Source organism: Mobula hypostoma, chromosome 24, assembly GCF_963921235.1.
Source record: "Mobula hypostoma chromosome 24, sMobHyp1.1, whole genome shotgun sequence".
NCBI classification, from domain to species: domain Eukaryota; kingdom Metazoa; phylum Chordata; class Chondrichthyes; order Myliobatiformes; family Myliobatidae; genus Mobula; species Mobula hypostoma.
In genome coordinates, this window is record NC_086120.1 from 32,334,000 (window position 1) to 32,355,549 (window position 21,550).

Here is a 21,550-nt window from a genome sequence, read left to right on the forward strand (position 1 = left end):
ATGCCCATCATCATTGCTTAGATCAGGGGTTCCCAACCTTTTTTATGCCATGGACCAATACCATCAAGCAGGAGGCCTATGGATCTCAGGTTGTGGACCTCAGGTTGAGAACCTCTGGCTTAGATGATAGAAAGACAGTTTATAAGAATGTACAGAGGAGGGGATGCTTCTGTCTTAGAGAGAGTGCCCTAAGCCGGCTGAGTTAACTAGAGGAAACTACTGAAGGTGAAATTTGCCTCAGGTGGTAGAGTAAATAAAAACGCAAGACCCAATCAGAGTCCATATTACATTCCATCCAATTTTCCTTTCTTATTATGTCATTGAAGATTGATTGTAAAACAAGCTCATTTCCTCCCTGCCCCTTTAACACTGACACCTGCAAGAAATCCCACTAGCCATTAACTCTGATGGAAATGTATGGGGTTGACTACCAAAGTTAAAGCTTTTTGGTCCAGACCTGTTCGGTCTCATGTTCACTTTCACCATTTGTTGTATCTAATTGTCACTGTTTCTCTGAAGATAACAATGTACAGACTCAATGCATAATATGAACAAAATGAAAAAAAAAAGCACCTTACTTGCCATGTTGGTTTTGACATAATTAAAATAACAGCATTTCGTTTTGGCAATGAAACAATTAACACCTTAGTATGAATTTATTTCTGCTATTGAAATTCTTTACCTGTTTACAGTAAGCAGGGACTATTAAATTATCAGGCAACAGACTTCTCATATTAATGTAATAAGTGTTTGAACACAATTGCTACAATGTGTATTTCAAAGCCTCCCTGCTATTCTTCATGTTACCATTTGGTTTATACATGGTTTTCTCCTGTTTTTTTACCCTTTAGGCTCTTCTCCATGTTGATGGGCAAAATGGCCTAATTCTGCTCCTCCGTCTTATGGTCTTATGTCTGAGGTCCACATTCGTGAAGGAGTAAAACAAGTTACCAAAATTGTATCGAGGATTCAGCTCGAAAGGCTTTCTTTAGAGTGACTCATTAGTGCTTCTCCTTCCCAGTGAAACATTCTTGTTCTGATCACCTGGAGGGAATCTGTGGACGTGAGTCACCCCAGTTTAAACTGGTAAGACAGAGGTTCTGAACGTACTGGGCATCAGCAATGCTAAATATGACTTTCAAACACCAAGTAAAATCAACAAATGTATTGAGAAATCAGTTACCTTTTACCACTACTTTGTTCTTTATTTTTGTACAATTTAGTGGAATTTAGTACAATCCTATAGATCACTTCCACAAATTAAGCAACACAATTTACAATTTTCTTGTCACAGTCTCAGAAAGAAAGAAAGATCTCCTCCTGCCAAGTCCAGCAAACTGCTTCTCTTTGTATTCATCAAACCTCTATGATTAAAGTACAAAGTACTGTGAAATGTACAAACAGAAAAGGCTTGAGCCATTGTGAAGTGCCTAAATTGCTTCACAACTTAAATCATACATGTAAAAACTGCCTGAACTCATTATAGATAAAAATTCAAGAAACCCCTGAGTGAAAGAATGCTTTCTCTCCATCTGCATGGATTGGACTTAAATCAATGGCCCATTGTTGAAAGGGTACCTATAAATATGGAATGTGGGAGTCCTCCAATTTTGTTCAGAGCAAGTTTACTAATAGTCTTTCTAACTGTGGCCAAGGCATTACAAAGCATGACTCTATAAGTTAGGTCAACACTTCCTGGGTGTCCAAGGTTGTTTAAATGGTAGAAATAAAGCCCCTCAGGCAATGTGCAATAGCATGCAAGTCAAAATATCTTAAGAAATAATGTACTGATCAAGTTGAGGAGGGGCTCCTCAACCTCTGGTACCCACTTCCAAATTAAGGTCGATGAGCAGAAAGAAAGTACCTTCTATAACACACAGGGGCCAGGAGAAAGGGGTACCTTTCACACTGGCATCGATTCAATCCAACTGACACCCATTAATGGATGCCTAATTACAATACATCAAATAACATTCACTCCCTATTGCCCATCTCTCTTTGATACACTAAGCATGATGTAATTGACAGAAAAATAGCCTGTGATTTCATAATTGGATTAATCCATCTTGATTTGCAATCAACAGCTGTGTTGAAACTTTTGTGACTGTGCTGTGACTTAGAAGCAGCGTTGCAGCCATTCACGATTGGTTACACAGACAAAACTGTGTATATTGTAATATACAGTATGTATCTTGACCTCCATTATTCTTGGTGCACATATATTCTTCTAGCATGCATTGAATTTCTCCCTCAGTGAGCAGAAAAACAGTTCAAATAGGAAATATATATATATATTGTGCAATGACTTGAGAAAGCTTGGTTACTACTTAACATTTTAACCTATTCTCTTCTAAGTCACCATCTTGGACCTGGCTGCCAGTTGGAATGTGATGAGTTTATTATCAAGAGCTTATGATGAACATAAGCAGGAGTCGGCCAGCAGACCCCTCAAGTCTCATGGTCTTACTACAATACACTGCTGGTTTTCAAAAATGTTTCAGTGTCTTGCATTGGTTATCAAATCTCATTTTCTTACTCAGTTCATCCCCCAACAACCTCCATCCTTCATTACTCTTTATAATTAAGCTTTTTAACACAACTTTTTCTTTCCTCTCTCCACAATGAGTCACACCACTCCCTCTCTGTAATTTGTGTTTGCAGCTGCTCATGATGATGTTAAAATGCATGGGTTTCACTCCTCTTGAAAAGATACATCGGTGTCACTGTCCTCACCAGCAGCTTCTCACTATCCTAAGCCATTATCTGCTTTTGTTTGTTACGCTGCTGTTGCACTTTGGGGCTGAATCTTTTCCCTCTTCTTGTTCAGTGCATAGAAGTATATTACAGATACTTTAAAAGAAACAAAACAAGGTGATTCAGCCCATCAGATTCCTGCTGGTTCCACAAAAGCCTTCTTCGACTCCAATTAATCCCCCCGTAAGTTTTCTTTAACGGTTATTTCAAAATATTGGCTTGTGTTTATAAACAGAGGAGTGGCCTGAAAGCAATATCACAAATAGGAGGGTGAAGCCAGGCAAAATGAGCTGTGCAGCCATGACGTTTTTGCAGTTGTTGTTTTGTTGCTTGTTGTGTTCTGTGTGGCTCGGCCGAGCATTGTGGTCTTGCAGTGTTGGCGCTGGAATGTGTGGCAACACTTGTGGGCTGCCCTCAGCACACCCTCCGGTGTGCTGGTTGTTAACATAAACAGCACATTTCACAGTGTTTCGATGTGCACACAATAAATAAACTTGATTCCTGAACCTTGAATAATTTTCTATAATGCTGGATCAATATTAAGGAGGAAAATGATCCCTGCTCATCTATCAACACGGGTGAAGACCAAAACCTTTATGGAAAAGGAAAGTCCTTAAGAATAGTTTCTGAAGAGTCAGGGGAAGTTTGAAGAATAAGCTGCAGAATCCCAGATGGCAGAATATGTGCCATTTTAGAATACTTAATAGTGGGCAAAAGTTGGTAGATTAGTAATGAACCTGCCAAAAGAATGGAACTTCAGGTTGAGAAGGATTGCAGAGTAGATGAAGAGCAATACTACGCTGGAATGAAATCTGTTTGGAGTTAATGTAGTATGACAAAAGTAAACTAGCGCATTCATTTATAAGCAGCTCAGGGTATCTGATTAGCTAGATAATAGTTAGAGTCCAGTGTAATTGCTTGGATTTGAAAGTGCACTTAGTAATATTTCAGGTGTAGAAATGACAGCATTATATGTTCAAAATTCATATTGCTCAGTCAACTAAATGAGATAAACTGAGAATAGCACCTGGTTTTATATTATACATTATTGCTATTAGTTCAAAATAAAACTGCTAGTATAGCAGTCAGCTGATTTTATTATTCTCTGTATTTAGACCAATGTGCTATTACCGTGCCTGCACTGTCTTACTAACAGCAGTGCTGGACACAGTTTGAGATGACTGTGACAGAATACTATCAGTGTTACTTTCAACTAGGATAATAAGAAAAAAAACTTCCAAAATCAATAAGCCATTGAAATCTGCTAATTCTTGCACATTCTTCCCCTCGTGAACAAGCGAGCTGTGATCTTGCAGCTAAATGGAGATTGTTTGCAACCAGAGTCTTGGTCTAGGTGGAATCATTCCAGACTCATTACAGAGCAGTTGTACCTACCTGTATGGCATATAGCATCAGGGCCTCACTGTTAACAATGCCTCCTCTGATTTTGGTCTCTACTTCACTTTCCAGCCTGTTCCCATAACTTCTGACTCTGCTCTACTCCAGAAAAAATCTCTGCCTTGAACTTACACAGCCTCCACAGTACTCCAAAGGAGAAGGTTCCAAAGACACATGGTCCTCTAGAAGATCAATAATACCCATTGGAAAAAAACTTGCATTTATGTATCACCTGCCTCTACCACTAAGCATCTTACAGTCCATGACTTCAAGTGTTGGAAACAAAATGGGCAACTGTCTCTGTATGGCTCACAGAAGGCTCATCCGCTTACTTTTTCTCAGCTCCTGAGAATCCTCCACTTCTCTCTAGAAACTGTGGCCAAGACCTGATTGTTTATTATTATGGTTAAAGTCAAAATATTTCTACAGTTACAATTCTCAATGATCTCACTTGCATGAAACACCTGATTTCCCCTTCTCACCCACCCAACAAATGACTTCACTACTTCTCATCCAGGGTGACAATTGTTTAAGGTGTGGCCTTGCATTGCTGAGATACGCAGTTTCTTTCATTGCAGCTGTTATGCAGTACCTACATCATGGAAACAGGTCGCCTGGCCTGATCAACCACACATTCTATCCCCAAAGACCAGAGGTGAAGAAAGAGCTAACAAGAAAAATGGGATGGATTAGGGAAAGATTAGTGTTTCCACTATACTCACTGGAGAGACAATCTCCACTTTAATGGTGTGGTTCCTCAATTATCGCCTTCAGCACTAGTTCGCAACTTTGGGGGAACAACCTGATTTGCAGTCACAAAGATATTATATGGAGCCACAAGGAGGCTAGATTGAAATGTTTTACTTGGCAGTGCAATTGATATACCACCAAAAGAGTAGCATTTGCTATTCAGCAGAGGTTTTAAATTAATCCATTGATTTACAGTATAAAGATTATCAACAAGTATTGTCATGTGTATGTGTAATATGTTGACTGCATCATTTTGAGGGCTGAAAAGAATTTCCAGCATTAAAATGGCAAGAGAAATGTCCAACAGTACAAAACTATTTACCCAGTAGTTGTATCTTACACAGAGTCTACTCTCCAAATTACTTTTCTAAAATACGCCACACTCCACCCTTGGGATTGCCATCAAAATTGCCAGGAACTAGGAGTTCACTGTTTGTTAGGCCACATCTTGACATGGGCTGTTGAATAAGTGATGAACTAACTAGCTAAAATTCAAAACAAATTATTCAAATTTCTTCATGATTGACTGATCCAATTACATGCTCGCTTATCTAACATTTGCTTCATTGTGCTAAAACTGCCAGTTATACAGTAAGTCTCACCAGCTATATCTTCCAGTGATCATAACCCTTTGCAGAGCCATCATTCAAAGAACCAGGCTATTACTGGGATAATCATAGCCACATCACGGGGACTGGTTTTAAAGGCCTCAGCGGTAAACTGGAGTCAGAGCTGTTTTGGCTACATCAGATAGCTCTGTGGTTCAAAGATTTATCCTACCAAATTGCTGAATGAACATCAAACCAACTGGGTTAGCTTAAACCTGTGTTGCATATTTAGTCTTTGTGATAAGGTTACTGGTATGCACTGAAGAGTCAAGGTCACAATCTCATATAGTTCATGGGATGATGGGAGGTAGGTTTGCCTCTACACCTCCTTACATACTGACATTCTCTTGCTAACCATGTCATATGGCTCAACACCAAATAAAGCCAGAGAAATCCATACAGGTGGCATCAGAGCTGGATCTCAGACAAACTAGAGAAGTACAAGAGAAGAATGGAATAGAGGTATTGATTTAAAGGATGCGACAAAATAATATGCGTGTAACCATCTGATAGATCTGGAGGATACATTGATGGGCTCAATAGTCTGAATCTTTCTTTGAAACACTTAATACTTGTGGATAATGGGTCACCCCCTGCTTCTGATGAACAGCAATAACAATGAGCATCATTGAATCTCCACCTGGTCAGTGCTTTGGAGCAGGGAAGTCATAGTGAAGCAGCAATTGAGAAGGCTCGTGTAAGAGAACAGGGGCTTCCAAAAGAAGCTAGGTGGTATAACATTAGAATTTGTTTCCTTAGCGGCATTCACCAAACACGTAATATATCAATGTGTGCAATTTGCAATAGGCTTGTGAAATTTGCCTCCACTGAAGTGAATAGAACTGTATTTTGGAGAAATATAATGCACATTTTGTATACATAGTTATATGTTAGCTAAACTGGTCATATTAGTGAACAGCATTGATTAGATCTCTCCTTCCCCTCAACTAGACCTCAACAACCAAATTGGATAAATGTAAGGCAGTTAACTGATTTTCTAAAGTTCCACAGTTTGCATGGTTTGAATAATAACTCCTTTGAGCAAAAAATTAACTGGAGACATACAAAGAAAATATAAACACTAAACTGGATATTGCCAGACTGAGGTCAGATTGCTATCATTATTGCTGTCTCCTCTATGCAACTCTGAGGAAAATGTTTGCTATGTTAATAGGCATCTTCCAAGAGGACCACAACATTGTCATGGTTAGGAGGCTTGCGTGCCTCGGTGACCCGGAGGGGTATGTTGATGGAGTCAGGGCTTTATGCTTTGCCTCTTGACAGGGTCACCCATGCCACACAGGTCAAAAGGGTAGAACCCAGACTATGAGTGGTCCACCAGTCTTCCTGGGTCAAGGGTTCAGCTCAGAGCTAACAACCCTGACTGATCAAACTAATTCTGTTATGGAAACAGCATGAAGAATCCTTCTATATCTGTGTGTGACAGTATTCCCCAGTCTCCAGCTGGGATTTGCGTGGTTGACAGTAGTGAATACCGAGAGGAAGCTACTGGTGAGGAGGAGGAAGCCTGAACACAGACAGAGATGGAGGATCTTCATTGCTGCCCCAAGCACCAGCAGCGTAACGGCCAGTAAGTAAGCAATAGGTAAGTTAATGTGCATTGATGAAGGGTGGGAAGAGGCTCATGGATTTGGGATGGACTTATCACATCTATTTTTTTTAATCCTCTAAATAATCTCTATTTTAAAAGTAAGGTAACACCTCTAGTAGCATTCAACAACAACGGCTGAGACAAGTGTTACCAAAACTCATTCACAAAGTGATATTCTCAGTACAATCTCACCCTATTTATGATCTTCCAGTTACATATTCACAAAGAATACATTCCACTGATGCAGCTTCACATTGGCAATGGGGTATTTCTGGCAGACTTCCTAATGTTTTAATAACATGATCCATCAATTTAAATTTATTAGTTTACAGTCCTGCAGTGGATGAGCAGGAAACCACAGCTGCAGTCCAGAAGCCTCCTGTGTAAATTGGTAGTGTTCATACACGCATTCCCCCTTGTGTCAACTGCACATAGTTGGATTAGCATCACATTTAGAACATACAGTGATGAATAAAATTAAATTAGATTTTTATGAAAGATTCTTGGCTTCTGTTTCATTAAATTCTACTCCACTGGACAAGATCTGGTCTAACTGACACAGAAAGGGGGAAGTTACATTATTGCATTGCTCTGGTTGTCTCCCACATCTGAAAGAGATGAAAATTGATAGGTCATTCGCTCCTGTAAATTGCCCCTGGGGTAGGAGGGGAGTGGTAAAATATAGGAGGGGCTTTTGGGTGGGAAATAATGAATGGGGGAAAAATAAAATGGGAATGGTGTAGGATTAGTGTAAGATGGTCTACATGGGCTAAGCATACTGCGGGGCCTCTTTCTGTGTTGTGTGAAACTTCTAGCAACCACAGCCCTGCAAAATGGATGCCCAGCTTTGACTAAACCTTTGCAAGCAAGTTAAAGAAAGCATTTAGAAATATGTTATCCAAAGTTTCTGGCTCTTCCTCTTCAGTGGCTTAATATTTTATACTCCCCCCAAAAAAAAAACATTCTGAGCAATCACAAACAATGATAAAGAACTGCCCTGTGGTAGTGAACATTACTCTCCCGTCCCCACCCCACATCAAACATTTAGTGACCAAAGTGAATGAACTTCAGGAAGATAATGGCGATTCAGTACAATGATTTCTATAAACTTCAAGAATGATCCATGTTTACACATACTCAATGTTAACTCCTATTAACAAACAGTTATATACAGAATATATATATATATATATATATACAGTGGCATGCAAAAGTTCTATTTTAACTTCATCAGTCCACAGGACTTGTTTCCAAAGAGCATCAGGATTGTTTAGATGTTCCTTTGAACCTTTTGAATAGAACTTTTTGGCTGCAATGAGCAAAGGTATGTTTGGAGAAAAAACGGTGCAGGATTTCATGAAAAGAACCCCTCTCCAACTGTTAAGCACGGAGGTGGATCGATCATGCTTTCGGCTTGTGTTGCAGCCAGTGGCACAGGGAACATTTACTGGTAGAGGGAAGAATGAATTCAATTAAATACCAGCAAATTCTGGAAGCAAACATCACATCGTCTGTTAAAAAACTGAAGATGAAAAGAGGATGGCTTCTACAACAGGATAATGAACTTAAATACACCTCAAAATCCACAAGGGAATACCTCAAGAGGTGCAAGCTGAAGGTTTTGCCATGGCCCTCACAGTCCCCTGACCTAAACATCATCGAGATTCTGTGGATAGACCTCAAAACAGCAGTGCATGCAAGACGGCCCAAGAATCTCACAGAACTAGAAGCCTTTTGCAAGGACGAATGGGTGAAAATCCCCCAAACAAGAATTGAAAGACTCTTAGCTGGCTACAAAAGCGTTTACAAGCTGTGATACTTGCCAAAGGGGGTGTTACTGAGTACTGCTAAGCAGGGTGCCCAAACCTTTGCTTCGGGCCCTTTTCCTTTTTTGTTATTTTGAAACTGTAAAAGATGGAAATAAAAAAGTTTTCTTGCTTAAAATATTAAAGAAATGTGTCATCTTTAACTTTATGCCTTTTGGAAATCAGTTCATCTTTCACTCGCTTAGCTATTCACTGTAACAGAAATTTTGACCAGGGATGCCCAAACTTTTGCATGCCACTGTGTATATACATATATATAAAACACCTGATAATGTAATATCCTTACAACATACAAGCCTTTGAGGATCGAGGGCTTCCTACTACTTAAAAATAGTTTTGAAAACAATATATCTCTAGCAGAACAATAGGTATGTGCTGGTGTCTATTGCATTGCCTAATTTACTGAGGAAAACTGGAAACCCAGTTCACTGGGGCAAGAGAATTCCTACTGTTTTGCTTTAACTACACATGTTAGGAGCTTCATTCTGATATTGGTGATCATTTGAAAGTTTGCCAATTTAGTCCACGCTGCAATTATAAAGCAGGAAGCTGCAGGACAGAGAGATGAACGTAGCAATATTTCATCTTCAGAGGAATGGGAGAAAGTTTCTTTCTATGGTTGATACAACGCAACATGAGCAGCACTCGATCAAAGTGACCTTTAGATACCCAATGCGCCCTCACTTCCTGCAGATCCATGCCAATGCGCACAGATCCAGATCTGACTGATTTCCTCAGGTGGATGTTCACAGAGACAGCATTGATATCGGGCCTGAAAGCTATGGCACCAATGCACAAACAAATGAACTGAGGCTGGGAAGTAGGACAAGCAACGTGTGATTCACAGATCTATCTGTCTTGTCTGACCTCAGACCAAAAGACTAGTGCTGTTGCTCTCAGTAAGGTATTTACACATTTTAACTCTATATTTTACAAAGGGGAAAACTGCTTCTACTAGTACGCATTTGTAGAAGTTATCACTACGCTGAGATACACAGTATCCAATTCCCAGATGGCTTTTCCACCTGGCTGGTCGGTACTGCCCCGTCTGTTTTACCAGCTAGCTTCAAAAATGTTAGGTCTTCACTGCCTCTTGGCTCTTTGTTGGAAATCTAAAATGACATTCATGATCGAATAGCAGAACACACTTGATGGGCCAGGTGGCCTAATCCTGAACCTATGTCTTGTGTAAGTATTGTTACAATAGTTTCTTAATCAACATCTTCCCAAACACAAGGCTCTCTTAAGCTGGTTTAAGATTTTGACGAAAGAAATCATTATTCTGTTTGTTCCCCAATCATAAATGTTCTTCTCTGTAGACTTAGAAGTGAGTACTTCCAAACACTCTGGTCCCATCTGGGTCTCTAATAAGAATAATGATTATTGATAGAAGTGTATTTAGCTTAACCACTGTAGATGGGTGTTTAAGATATGGGAACATGGAGACAGAAATTTCACAGCAAGAATTTTAAATTCTAGCCCATGAATCTCTCAAAAGGGTATTAGATGAATTAAGGATTTTCATGGGGTTTGGGATTGATATAATTCCTCAGCAGCAATTCACTGAAACCCAAGCTCCATTAAACATACCAAATACAAATCCATACTCTCACCCCCTGCCAGGAAGAGCCAAAACAGATTGGATTTGGAACTACCTTTGAATATATTATGGCAGATCCACCTTCAGCAGAAAGATCTGGTTTGCTGAAGACGGGGAGCCTGAGGAAATGACTGAGTCATCTGCACATTTTAGCAGGAGTATTTTAAACAAAAGGACAATGCTACATGAGTTAAACCATTGCTGCTGGCAATCCCAGCTCATAATGTAATCTGTTTGGACCAGATAGTAAATGTATAAAATAGTTTTAACCTGATCCGGATGATATGAAACGATATGGAATGAAAAATCTGATTGATGAGGATTCTGTTGTCAAACCATCTAAATGACATGATCTAGATCTCCTTTTCCTGGGCCCTTGAGTTTACTGGCATAAGCACTTAGCGTAGAATGAAAACTCTAATCTACACTGGGTGGGCTGATGTCAGATTCCCCTCAGAACTGATGCTTCAATATGCCACACTTTTTTAAACCAAGCAGTTTGTTACCAGTCACTATAAAACTACTTGGACTACACCTCTAAGAGGACCACAACTTTGTCCTGGTTTGAAAGCTTGTGGGCTTCTAAGACCCAGATAGCTATGTTGGCTGCGGTCAGGGCTTTATGTTTCCGCTCTTGGTAGGGTCAGCCATGCCAAACAGGTCAAAGGGTAGAGGCCAGACTAAGGGTGATTCACCAGTCCTCCAGGTTCGGGGGTTCAGCTCAGGACTAACAACCCTGACTGGTAAAATTAAATTGTTATGGAAACAGCAATAAAAAATCCTTCTGTATCTGAGTGCGCTGATATTTCTGAGTATCCACCCACGACTTGCATGATTGACAGTAGTGAAAACCGAGAGGAAGCTATAGGCATGATGAAGGAAGCGCTGAAGACTGCCAGTGATGGAGGACCTTCGTGGCTGCCCTAAACTTCAACGGCATAATGGGCAGTAAGGGAACAAGTACTTAGACTACAAGAGAGTGGCCTGCAGGCAGTCTTTTGAAGCTTTGTATCCAACATCATCCTGGAACTTCCTAACTGTGCTTCCAGACATTCTGCAGGTGTCATTGATACCACCACCCCTTCCCCCATTTCCCCCCCCCAAATTAGGTCAGCCACAGTTTATGCACCTCTTGTCTGCATTGTCAAGAAATGAGCTTCAACTGAGCTCAATCACCTTTATTCCACTTAGAGTTGGTTTGAGCAGAAACTCCAACGTGCGGTGGATGAATTATCCCCACACAGGGAAAACTTGACTCTCTTAGTCAACCGGACTTCTCAGAAGACTGAAAGCAACCTTAATATAAAAAAATATTCTAGCATATGAAGGATTTCAAAATGAGCTTTTGAAGGAACTCTTTTAATGACAACATTTCCATCTCTCAATTCCGACATTAAAATACAGATTTCATTCAATGAAAATTTCCACTATTGATCATAGTTTGAACATTACTACCTATCACCTTTTACTCAGTAATGTCCTTTCAAAAAAAAAACAAAATCGCTTCTCTACTCACCTCAACACTGGGCTGGTTCCGCAACCTACGGACTTACTTTCAAGTCTCTACAACTCATGTTCTCAGTATTATCTATTTACTTACTTTCGTTTATTATTATTATGTTTTTTTTGTGTTTGCACAGTTTGCCTTCTTTAGCACATTGGGTGTTTGTCAGTGTTTGTGTGCAGTGTTTCATTGATTCTATTGTATTTCTTTGTTCCACTGTGAACGCCTGCAAGAAAATAAATCTCAAGGTGGCATATGGTGACATACATGTACTTTGATAATAAACTTACTTTGAACTTTGAAATTCACTAAGGTAACTCTCCCAGGTTTCTTACACTTTGAACAACTGCTTGTAGTTTATGAAAACTCCACTCTTTGACCTGAGGACGGGATACCATACCAATGTCATCACCGGCGAGATTGACGACAAAACTATCCAAAGATTGCTTACTGATTAGCAGGAATGCAATATAAAGATAACAAGTCTAGGAGAAAGTAAACCTCATCCAACATTTAAACAGCAAAAGCTTGAAGTAACACCTCCCTAATGCAAGCTAAATTAAAAGAAAACACATATGTTCTGCTATCTTGCCTTACAATACTCTCTGTGCAGACAGCACCCTCTTTCAACATCAGGGATCATTTCATTTTCTGTACGACACTAGCACTGGAGTCGAGTTCCCCCACACTACAGGAAAACCCCCACTTTGGGCAACAAGATTGAGAATTCTGTCACTGAGTTACCTACACCCTCTAATTTCTTTTGTGTGCATCAGAGCGAGAGTCACACACAACATTGACAGACCTGACACCTATATGTGAGTGTATGTCACACATGCAATTGTTTATTCGCTCACAGGACAAAGACATTGTCGGCAGTTATGGTCCATCTGTATTTGTCACTGAAGTGTGTAGGGAGTTACGTGTCACCTACATTGGTGGCTCTGGAGACATGGATGGATGAGGATAGCAGGTATCCTTCCCTTACCGAACCAGATGAGTTCTTAACAACAATCTCATGATCATTGTACATCAGAACTGATGAAAACTCACCAGTTTTGAATAATAATGTTTCTTTCTTTACAAATGCTGACTGACCCGCAGAGTACTTCCAGATTCTAATTTCAGATTCCCAGCATCTGTGGTATTTTACGTCTGATAATCATCATTACTTGCACTGGATTTTTAGTTTCAGATTTACTTAATTACTAGAATTTAAATTGGGATTTGATCTCCTTGCTTCAGTTCAGAAGTCCAAGGCAATGGATACCAGTCCCAGAATGTAATTGCTATCCATATGTACCTGTTGCATTAGAGACACGGCGCTAGCTCAGTGAATTATTTAATAACGTTTAAAAACACTAAGATATGGCCCTTGTGGCTACGGGGGTCAGGGGGTACGGAGGGAAGGCTGGAGCGGGGTTCTGAGTTGGATGATCAGCCATGATCATAATAAATGGCGGTGCAGGCTCGAAGGGCCGAATGGCCTACTCCTGCACCTATTTTCTATGTTTCTATGTTTCTATGATGGGAAAGTAGGACAGTAAGGAAAGGTCTTCCATATTCCAATAACTTTAGCTTGTACAGTACCCAAAGAAAGCCACTGATCTTTCACTCCAAGGAGGTCTTGATTTCCATAACCAACTAAATCTTTCCATCTTCTGAGAATTCCATCATTTTTGTCTTTAAGGCAATGCCTTCACTTATTTTTTTTGTTACAAGTAGTACACGTTTTAAAATGCAAATGTGAATATCTTACATCTGGACTGTTGTTTAAGTTTCAGAGCTGACTTTACTGAAGCAGATCTTGTGTCATTAAGGTGTCCATGAATCTGCAGGGCCCTGGAGGCATTGACTTATATTCTGGCTCAGTCGTTTCAAAATGATTCTTTTGTCATATGAGGTCACCAGTAAGCCCCACTATTTACTGGGAAAAAGAGATTAATGCCATGAATGTCATAACAACCCTTGCTGAGAGAGAAAAAAAATCTTAGTGTTGCTAAAAATAATTGATGCCTCTCAATAGTTACAATATTGGAGATGATATAATAAGCTGTATTCCTGAATAGTGTGGGGTTTGAGGACAATCTACAGATGTTGGGGTGATGGTGGAAGGGGCCATGTGTTGAAACCGTGAGGAATATTTCCAATTAGAGTAAGAAATCTTATTAATGGGTCAATGCACTTTGAAATTTTGAAGACTGATTTGACTGGGTAGAAAACATTTTAATGCAGCTTTCAGAGTTCAACCACTGATCTTGCCCAATGTCACTTTTGCTGTCGGTAACATTGGCCAAGAGACTCAGAGGACGTAGTCCAATCTTCCCCACGTAAGGCAAAAGGGGATTTCCACGTTACTATTTGGTGGCAGATTTATTTGATCCACATGACCCCATTCCCTCTCACAGAACTGCTCCCCCTAAGCTGTCAGAAAGTCTGAACAAACCCCTCTTGAAAATTCAAGGCAAAAAGAAATTAAAAAAGGAACAAACACAAAAATGAGCAACTAGACTTGTGGCTGCTCTTGTAGAACAGTGTGTCAAGAAGTTGTGTTTAAAGGAACTTTGAAGGTCAGAACACTCCCAGATGCTTCTTCTGTCATGGGCCTTGACCTACCAGTGGAACAAACGATTGCACCAATATAGATTCCATTTGAGAAAGTTTGCGTCTGGACACCTCCATAGAGATATTTGTTCCAATTTTTGATGTACTTTATATCAAACCCCAGTGGGCCCAAGGCAGTGCTTCACAAGAAAATGAGAATTCCCAGTCTCACAAAGCAGTAATAGAGCATGTCTGTTCCTCAAATCATTTGTCTTAACGGCAAAGTGTCTCAGAAATTGGAGTCTCTTCTGGAGGACCCATGTCAATCTCTTGCCGTCTCCATTTTGGTTGCGGTCCCTCAGATAGAAATAATTTCTTTTTTCTCCCCCTTTCTCTGGGTGCTATGATGTTAGGAATAACAGGATGAGGGTCGCTGCCAGGATGAGCCAAGAAATCCTAAAGGTCGTGATTCCGTCGTTATTGTGATACGGTTCAGGTGACTCGTATATAGAATCATCTGGAAAAGAGAGGAAATAAAAAGTAATCACTCTTAGCAATGCATCTCCTTTAATTCTTCCCTGTGATTTTAATGTGCAAAATGTAACAGCTTAATGGAACAAATTAAAGAAAAGGCTTTGCATTTATATGGTGCTTTAATCACATCACAAAGTCCTTCATATGCAATGAACTACTTTAAAATGCTCTGGCTGCTTTTCCTGTAGGCTGTGCTATAAAGACATCATTTGTTTCAACTGCAGTAAAAAACTGGAGCCTGAGGAGGAGTGTCCACTATAATCTTTTCAACTAAAAGTCCCCTTCTATGCAGATCTTTAATAGTGCATTTTATGCAAATTTTGGACCCAGTGGCAACATTATCCATGATTCAGCTAGGCAAATGTACAATGTTAACTTTCTAGTAATCTGCCCTAATAGCATGCCAAACCACAGAAAAGATATTGAGTGATACTTTTCCACAACTATATTGCATAAGATTACATTGGATACACCATGGATTCTCAGGGTTGTACACTGCATACATACTGTGATAATAACTGTACTTTGAATCTTTGAAAACAATTGGCATAGCCACCACATATTAGCATTTATAATTCACCTGGGCTACCCTCCATTCTCTCTCACCCAACATTATGAGCATATTACTTTCCCATTTGTCTGGTACATCTTCTTTGCAATTGAACAAAGTACGACCTTCAGTTCTATTTGTTGTGAAATCCATTCATGCAAATTTAGAAAACCAAAGCTTCTATAGAGGTGCCCCCCAACTTCCACTCTTATTCTAGCCCAACTGCTTCACCATTCAGGTTCCCAACAATGCCCAATTGGCAATGGCTAGTGAAGTCCAATGTCACAGATGTTGCAGATAAAGTTCTGCACTGCTTACTCTGAAAAGATGAAAAGATCCAACGATTAGCTTTATTTATCATCATATACATTGAAACATATAATGAAATGCATCATTTGCATCAAGTCCAATCAGCGAGGATTGGGCTGGGCAGACAGCAAATGTCACCATGCTTCTGGTGCCATCTTAGCATGACCACGACTAACTAACCCTAACTTGTACAACTTTGGAATGTGGGATGAAACCCATTAGGTCATGGGGAGGACCTACAAGCTTCTTACAGACAGCATCAGGAACTGAAACCCCACTCTTACAGCCGGTGCTGTAGAGCTTTGCACTAATTGCTGCACGACCATGCTGTCCTGAGTGTTGGAGAGTGTCTGCCCATGGACATTTTCAGCTTCCCTACATATGGATAGATTCTAGTTAGAGACAAGCGTCTGACAATCCTTCACTCATAGTTACTGTCACCTTACTGGGCCACACTGCTGTGTTAGCAGAGCTTACAAACTCTGCATTGTAGAATGGCAAAGTGTTTTCAGCAGAGATATCCAGATTGGTGAAGTTGGTGTAAATACTACAGATTGTGGCTTCAGGTAAGTCCAGTCATGTCATTCATTCTCTGGCTCAGAAAAGACAGCAATATATTTTTCAGTGTTTTCCCAGATTACAGATCTATGAACTATAATCAATTAACTGCAACTCAGAGAATTCACATTAGGGAATTACAAAATATAGAGTGTGAATTACATTATGACTCCTATAATAATAGTAGCTGATTGAGACAAAGGGTATCTGAGGGTCAAGACATCAGGCATGGAGCAAAACCTACGATCTACTGGGCAGCATTCCTGCCCTCTAACATGCCTCTGGGATTCCATCTCCCTACAGCAAGCATAGCATGGTAATGGGATGATAAGGCTAACACAGCCTTCACAATATAAGTAATTTGGAGTCAGTAAACAATGTTCTTTCTCAAGCTATTATCCTCTAGGTTGCAGATATAGAATGGGCTTATCAACCACAATGTCCAACACCAGACCTCTGAAACTGACACCTATTCTGAGCTCTGTAGGAACAGATTTACCAGGCAAAGGAAAAGATTAAAGGACATGGTCAAATCCTCCCTGGCTCCCTGAAGGAATGACCATACTGACTCCTGGGAATCTCGCGACATGATCACTTAAAGTGCAGAAGGAGCATTTGAGATGACTGATGAAGGGTCTTGGCCCAAATCATCGACAATTTATTCCCCGCCATAGACGCTGCCTGAGCTGCTGAGTTCCTCCAGCATTTTGTATGATGCTCTGGATTTCCAGCGTCTGCAGAACCTCTGCAATTGAAAATGTACCTATAACAGGAAAAGAATTCGACAACAGCCACATTCAAATCATTTCACACCCTGGAAATATGACAAGGTGGTCGTCAGCAAGAAGCCATGGTCATGTCAAATGACCTTAATTTCCTGTGGAAGAAATCAATGCTGTCCCAATGGCTATCATTGTGGGCAATCTTCAGACAACTAGATCTATTTAATGCAGTCTAGCCTGATAGTCAAGCCCGCTTCCACATCAGACCTTATGACAGGGTTCATGACTGCCAACCTTGTTCCTTCCCAAAACTTCAGTGGGCCCCTGGCACTGAATTTGGCAGCAATAGGCTCTCAAGTGAGACAGAGATTTGCCTGACAGTGTCAACCAAGTGGTGTACTACACCAGCGAGCTACGGCTTTGAGACAAGCAACCTCTATTCGTAAAGTACATCTGAAATAGAAAGATGTTATCAGGCTCTTCCAGACATTAGATCAAAAATACCAGAGGAAGTAACAGGAAAAGTGTCTGAAAACTGGTCAAGTGGATAGGCTTTAAGTAGAGTCCTAAAAGGAGAAAAAAATGGGTAGAAGGAATTACAGAGGGAATTCCAGATGTTAGGACCTTGAAAGCTGAAGAAATGGCTGCCAATGATAGCGCAATTAAAGTTGTACCCTTGAGATGGCCAAGTAACTGGGTAAGTTGAATAAACCAAGCTGCAGCCTTCAGAATCAGGTTTAATATCTCTGACCTATGACATGAAATTTGTTGTTTTGCAGCAATTGATTCTGATTAATTGGGCCATCAGTTAATCAGGGCAGCCCCTTATTTGGGACAACGCTTAAAGAACAAAAACTTATGAAGAAAATAGGCAGGATTCTCTTTGTTTATTTGGGACAATATTTCTTAATTGGGACACAGGAGGAGACTGCTGTGCAACATTTTCTAATTAGCATCAGTTGAGTATGTTTCTATTCACAAAGCAGTGATTTTTGTCCCTGATAGTTGGCGAGAAATAAGTGGTAAGACAATTCAGAACCATTTTTCTCACTGCAGTTTCAAGCATTTGGGCTTGGAGATGCCAGAAATGGCCAGGAGTGAAAATGAAACAATTTCATTCCTTCAGTAAACTGGGAATTGCAAAGAATTTGAAGGTATCAACAATCATCTTGAATGTTACAATGACAACGTAGATTTGGATGATGCAATTATCAAATGCATTCTATGTAAGCAGTCCGTATCTGCGCTGATTTTCTTCATTTACAATCCATCAAAAGAACACTGCAGCATACACTGGACAAATTTCTCCATAGATAGTTATTAGGAGCTAATACATGGTTTTAACATATTGTAGTAGTGTTGGTAGTGTTTTCATTTATTCTGTACTTCATTTATAATTTTCATGCATAATTTGTAACTCAGTTAAATGGTAGCTTGTCTTTTTTATACCTTTTTAACTATTTCCATGAAACTTCACCTATTTGGAGCAGCTGCTTAATTGGCCCAAGATGCCTGATGTGTCCGAATTAACTGAATCCACTGTATTTAAGTTAAATGAGTAGTGCAAAAAGAACAAAACAAAAGTGAGGTACTATACATGGGTTCATTGTCTGTTTAGAAATTTGATGTCAGGGGGAAGAAGCTGTTCCTAAGATGTTGAATGTGAGTCTTCAGACTCCTCTATCTTCTCCTTGCTGGTAAGCAAAGAGAAGAGGGCATGTCCTGACCTGGGGGGGTCCTCAACGATGGATGCCACCTTTTTGAGGCATTGCCTTTCGAAGATGTGCTCGATGTTGTGGAAGCCGGTGCCCATGATGGATCTGGCTGAGTTTGCAACTTTCTGTAGCTTTTCCCAAACCTGTGCAGTGGCCCCTCCATATCAGGCAGTGATGCAGCCAGTTCGAATGCTCTCCACAGTACATTTGTAGAAATTTGCCTTGACTGTAGTGTCAATGGAACAGTCTCCATTACTGGTGAGGGGGCTGGAGGGCGGTTGAGTTGATTAAAGAAACATTCTTTTGGCTCCTGTTTTAATAAGCTCTCTATTCCCCTCTTCCAGAGAAGCACCCACTCAATCATTCACCTTTATCTCATTATCCGGCAAAAGTTAAATGTTATTAAAAATGTCACTGGTTATTGATAACTCTCTGCAAGCATTTAACTAGTGAGCAAATTAGTGTCAGCTTCCTCTGTTCATGAGGCATCATTAAGCCAGATTCCTAGAGCACTTTTCAATGTATAATGAGAGATTAGGCTCCATGAGGTTTAGCAATTACAGTATGGTACATGTTAAAAATATTTATAGTAATATAAAAAAGGTTTTATCCAAAAGTTTAGGGTTTAAAATAAGTCAGAAATCTGTTCCTTCTTTCAAAAAAAATTTCAGATGGTCCTGGCGCTTTGTAGAGGTTAGAGGCCATTTAAATTTTAATGTAAGGGCTCATGAGAGACAGCATCTCAGGTTGGCAACTGTGGTTTATGAAGTTATTTCAAATTTGCCAACCTTTGACACAATTCAGTTTTCATGCAGAGATTCAGGAAATTCCGTTGACAGATTAAGAGAAGTTGGCGGTGTATCTTCCTACACGGAGCTGATTGTCTGGTAGTTAGTGTTACAAAAGTTGTACCACAGATGATGGAAAACATTTATAATTTACATTGGAGGATTTCTAATGAGATTTTTCATTGGTCATATTAGATCATGCAAGCAAAGAATAAAAGTTAAAGTTTTACGAACATTTTACGGGAGACAGAATTCTTTTTACAGGAAAGCTTAGAGAAGAAATATAAGAAATATTGGCATGGATTGGCCATTCAATCCCTTGAGTCTGTGCCATCATTTAATAAGATTGTGGTTGATTGGATTGTTGTCCCCAATTCCATTATATTGTACTTGAATCCCGAGTAGAACAACAAGTGATGATTGGAATAGATTAATGACTAAGCACCACCAAAATAAGTCACTCTACCCTGTAGCATTGGTACAGTACTGTCATGCATTAAAATGTGGCGTCATATCATCTTCTCAAAGGCAATTTTGAATTAGCCTTGTTGGCAATGCTAATATTCCTTGAATGTGATATAAGGAAAAACTTCCCTGCTCCATCAAAAGTTGTTGACACTCACCTAGTGACCAAACAGCAAACAGCAGCTAAGCAGTAACACATGAGATACTGAAGAAACTCAGTAGTGCAGGTCTCTGGCACTGAGTCTGATAATGTGGCTCAGAAGGGTAGGAGGGAGAAGAGGGGCTGCTGTAGCGATAGGGGATTCCATGGTTAGACAGGTAGACAGGAGCTTTTGTGGAGGCAACAGAGACACTTGGATGATATGTTGCCTCCCAGCTTCCAGGGTCAGGGATGTCTCAGATCGTGTCCACAGTATTCTAAAGGGAGAGGCTGAGCAGCCAAAAGTCTTGGCACATATTGGCACCAATGACATAGGTAGGAAAGGGGAGGAGGTCCTGAAGAGTGAATTTAGGGAGCTAGGTAGAAAGCTGAAAAGCAGGACCCCCAGGTTAGTAACCCCTGGAGTGGTGCCTGAGCTATGCACCATTGAGGTTAAGAATAGGATGATTTGGCAGATGAATGCATGGCTGAGGAAATGGTGCAGGGGGCAGGGTTTCAGATTTCTGTATCATTGGGATCTCTTCTAGGCAAGCTATAACCTGAACAAAAGAGACAGATTACACCTGAACCTGAGGGGGTCCAATAACCTTGCGGGCAGGTTTGCTAGAACTGTTCGAGAGGATTTAAACTAATTTGGCAGTGGGGTAGGAAACTGAGTGATAGGGCTGAGATGGGGCAGTTGGTATACAAGTAGATGCAATATGTAGTGAGATTGTCAAGAAGGACAGGCAGATGATAGAACAAAATTGTAGTCAGTAGAATGAGTAGCAGTGTAACAGGAGGACAAAATCAAAATGTTGACAAACACAAGACTGAAGGTGTTATAACTGAATGCACTCAGTATATGGAATAAGGCAGATGATCTATTCATGCAGTTAGAGATTGGCAGGTATGGTGTTTTAGGCATTACTGAGTCTTGGCTGAAGGAAGATTATAGTTGGGAGCTTAACATCCAAGAATTTATATTGCATTGAAAGGACAGGCAGATGGAGAGAGGGGGTGGCATGGACCCATTGGTAAAAAATGAAATCAAATCCTTAGAAAGAGGTGACATAGGACTGGAAGAGGTAGAATAGTTGTAGGTAGAATTAAGGAACTTCAAGGGTAAAAAGGCACTGATGGGAGTTAATATATAGGCCTTCCAATGGTAGCC

At 40.2% G+C, this 21,550-nt stretch overlaps 1 protein-coding gene across 2 annotated transcripts in view; it reads right to left on the reverse strand.

The window, feature by feature from the left end:
- Positions 1-11,685: 11,685 nt before the first annotated feature.
- The window catches only part of LOC134337342 (ephrin-A5-like), a 455,354-nt gene continuing 445,489 nt past the window's right edge, over positions 11,686-21,550 (reverse strand). For both annotated transcript variants that reach the window (XM_063032267.1, XM_063032266.1), the window contains one exon: positions 11,686-15,113. In XM_063032267.1, the coding sequence (XP_062888337.1) occupies positions 14,998-15,113 (116 nt within the window). In that variant the 3' untranslated portion in view covers positions 11,686-14,997. The remainder of the gene's footprint in view (positions 15,114-21,550) is intronic.